The sequence below is a fragment of the Sinocyclocheilus anshuiensis genome, unplaced genomic scaffold (assembly GCF_001515605.1).
Source record: "Sinocyclocheilus anshuiensis isolate Anshui unplaced genomic scaffold, SAMN03320099.WGS_v1.1 scaffold2232, whole genome shotgun sequence".
In the NCBI taxonomy this organism is placed as follows: domain Eukaryota; kingdom Metazoa; phylum Chordata; class Actinopteri; order Cypriniformes; family Cyprinidae; genus Sinocyclocheilus; species Sinocyclocheilus anshuiensis.
In genome coordinates, this window is record NW_015547816.1 from 149,194 (window position 1) to 152,089 (window position 2,896).

The 2,896-nt window shown below is 33.3% G+C and overlaps 1 protein-coding gene across 3 annotated transcripts in view; it reads left to right on the forward strand.

Moving 5' to 3' along the window:
- LOC107704626 (microphthalmia-associated transcription factor-like) overlaps nucleotides 1-2,896 on the forward strand; it is a 48,810-nt gene that overhangs the window by 40,171 nt on the left and 5,743 nt on the right. For all 3 annotated transcript variants that reach the window (XM_016507603.1, XM_016507606.1, XM_016507604.1), the window contains exon 4: nucleotides 987-1,085. In XM_016507603.1, coding sequence (XP_016363089.1) covers nucleotides 987-1,085 — 99 coding nt within the window. The remainder of the gene's footprint in view (nucleotides 1-986; nucleotides 1,086-2,896) is intronic.

Below are 2,896 nucleotides of genomic sequence, written 5' to 3' on the forward strand. Positions count from 1 at the left end.
AAGTAATGAATCCTTGAATTGAGAAAAAAAAGAGGTGAAATATGACCCAGACATGTTCTTTCTGAGGTTCTGTCAGGGTTTGGGACAGAGTGCTGAACAAGTAGATTTTTCCATTATTCCACCGATTTCAACTTAAAAACTTAAGTTCAGTTGCTGCCCTAAATTTAAGTATATTCAACTTAAATTACATTAAACCAACTTAAAAACTCGTATAAAAAAGTTAAAATTGCTCAACTTATTTTGATGAGTTGAAGTAATGTAAAAATATAACTTGCCATGACTTACTGATCATATCATTTTTTGCAGTGTAAATATACCACAAAACTGGGCATAAACATACAGGAACCCAGATCACAGTCAAAGCAAAAGGCCTTATGGCAGGGTTTAAACCCACTAGACTAGCAAGACAAAGGGACCAAGACAGGAATGAGAAGACAAGCTATGACACAAAACAAACCAGGACAGAAACACACAAGGAGAATAGAAAGGGGAGGAAATGAGGAGGCTAAAAATGAGCCAAGACATAATACTGAGCACATGGCAAATAATCAAAACAGAAAGCATGTGCTCAACACAAAACATGGACACCATAAACAAGACTAGACAGAGGCGACAGGATCCTGACAGGTTCACCAAGAGCACGACAAGCACATTTCCCACAAATCCAGCAACATCAGAAAATGATGTACAAATAGCAGTTGAAGCAGCTGGCTGGATTGCGTCACTGTTCACGCTGTGATAGAGAGAGAGCGCTGTGCTTTAGCAAGTGTTAATAGATTAGACCGAGTCTGACATTGGCACGTTGAGTGCAGCTGAGAGGAAATACACAGCTCTTTGGGATGTAGGTCAGATTAACTAGTGATTTTCAATATAGGAAATGGATTGATTTGACCTCTTCCATTCTTGCAGCACACTAGACACGTTAATTGACTTCATAGTGCGTTATACTGAAGCTGACCGCTGATATTGCTTTTGATTTTTCTCAGATGGACGATGTCATTGATGACATCATTAGTTTGGAATCCAGTTACAATGATGATATCGTGGGACTCTCGTTGGACCCCGGACTTCAGATGGCCAACACGGTAAATACACTTTTATACTTTCTTCTGTTACCTCACATCTTCAGCTCTTGTAAATACTAATATGAGTATTGGAAGGACACATGTACTTATGTATGTTGTGTGATAGTGCTGATTGGCTGAACTCAACACAAGCACATGGACCATCCCAAACCCTTCACTGGTGACTACTAGAGAATACTAATCATGCTATTTCATGCTTTTAAGAGCCCTATGAAAACACAGTAATAATATAATTATATTATTTATTTTATTTTATTATTTATTTTATTTTGCTTGCAAAAAAACAAACAAAAAAAACTAGTAATATAATAAAATATATATTATTAATATAATGAAATATTTATAATTTTATTTAGTTTTTTTATTTAATTTTTTATTTAATATTTCTTGCAAAACACAGTTAATATAATGAAATATTTTATTACTTTTTTTTATTTTGCAAAACAAAACAATGCAAAAAACTATTGTAATATAATGAAATATGTATTTATTTCATTTTGCTTAAACAACGAGTTAATATAAAAAATATAAATTATTTTATTTTATTTTGTTGTTTGCTTGCTAAAAACAAAAACAGTACTAATATAATTAAATATGTATTTATTTAAATTTGCTAGCAAAAAACAGTTAATATAATGATATTTTGTTTTATTTTATTTTGCTTGCAAAAAACGGCAGTAATATAATAAAAAGTTTGTATTTATTTAAATCTGTTTGCAAAAAACGGTTACTATGATTATATATTTATTATTTTATTTTTTATTTATTTCATTTTGCTTGCAAAAAAAGCAGAAAACATTAGATAAAAAAAAACAGTTCATATAATTAAATAGTTTAGCTTAGTAACCAGCTAAACTCTGATCAAGAACTTCAAGAACTAAAACCAGTGTTGGGGTATTGCATAACAAGTAATCAGATTAGTTTTTTCAAGTAACTAGTAAAGTAACACATTACTTTTAAATTTACAACAAAATATCTGTATAATTATTTTTTAGTAAATTAGTAAATTAATATAATTACTTTTAGTAGCTCCCATTTATTGACTGACAGCTGTCCTGTCCCCGTGTTGAGAGAAATTGGAAGTGAGGTGCAGAGGCATTTCCTTCAGCCTGAGGCTTATTCATTTCACTTTTGGTGTGAAAGGGCCTTTACAGATACCAAAAATAAAACTTTTGGGTGTTTGTTATTAAGAAACAAATAAGCAAGCACAGCCCAGGTGACAAAAAGTAACGCAAAAGTAACAATGCATTACTTTCCATTATGCTTGCCGCGATAGACGGTGCTGATGGTGATACCGGTGTTAAGCCGCAACACCGGTTACGTCACTTCCCCACCGTGGCACCGACCCCCACCGTCATTTTGATTTTTTATAGTAACAAAAATAATTTAGTTCAGTAAAAGAACAGACACTACAATTAAAAACTGAACGCGAATGCTCAATTCAGGTGCCGAACGACAGTCGCATCACACAGATCAGATTTAATTTCTCCAGTGAGGAGAGTGAGTCGAGCTGACAGACAAGAAGAGTGGGGTGAGGTGAGACAGACAAGACGATGGCGGATGATTTAGTTTCGAAACGAAATACAAAAGCGCCTGTTTGGCAGTATTTTGGATTTTGAAAAGCCTGTTGACTTTTGCCGTTTATCTAAGGTGATTTTGGACGTTTTTTTAAACATCCGTTTCTTATTTAATTGGTTCCACATTGTTTGCTGATTTTTACTTTATTTAAACTCTGTGTCATTTATTTATTTTATTTGACATCAAGGTGTATGCCGTGCCTCCAAGCTTTCTTACTCGTTTTGCTAATAAAC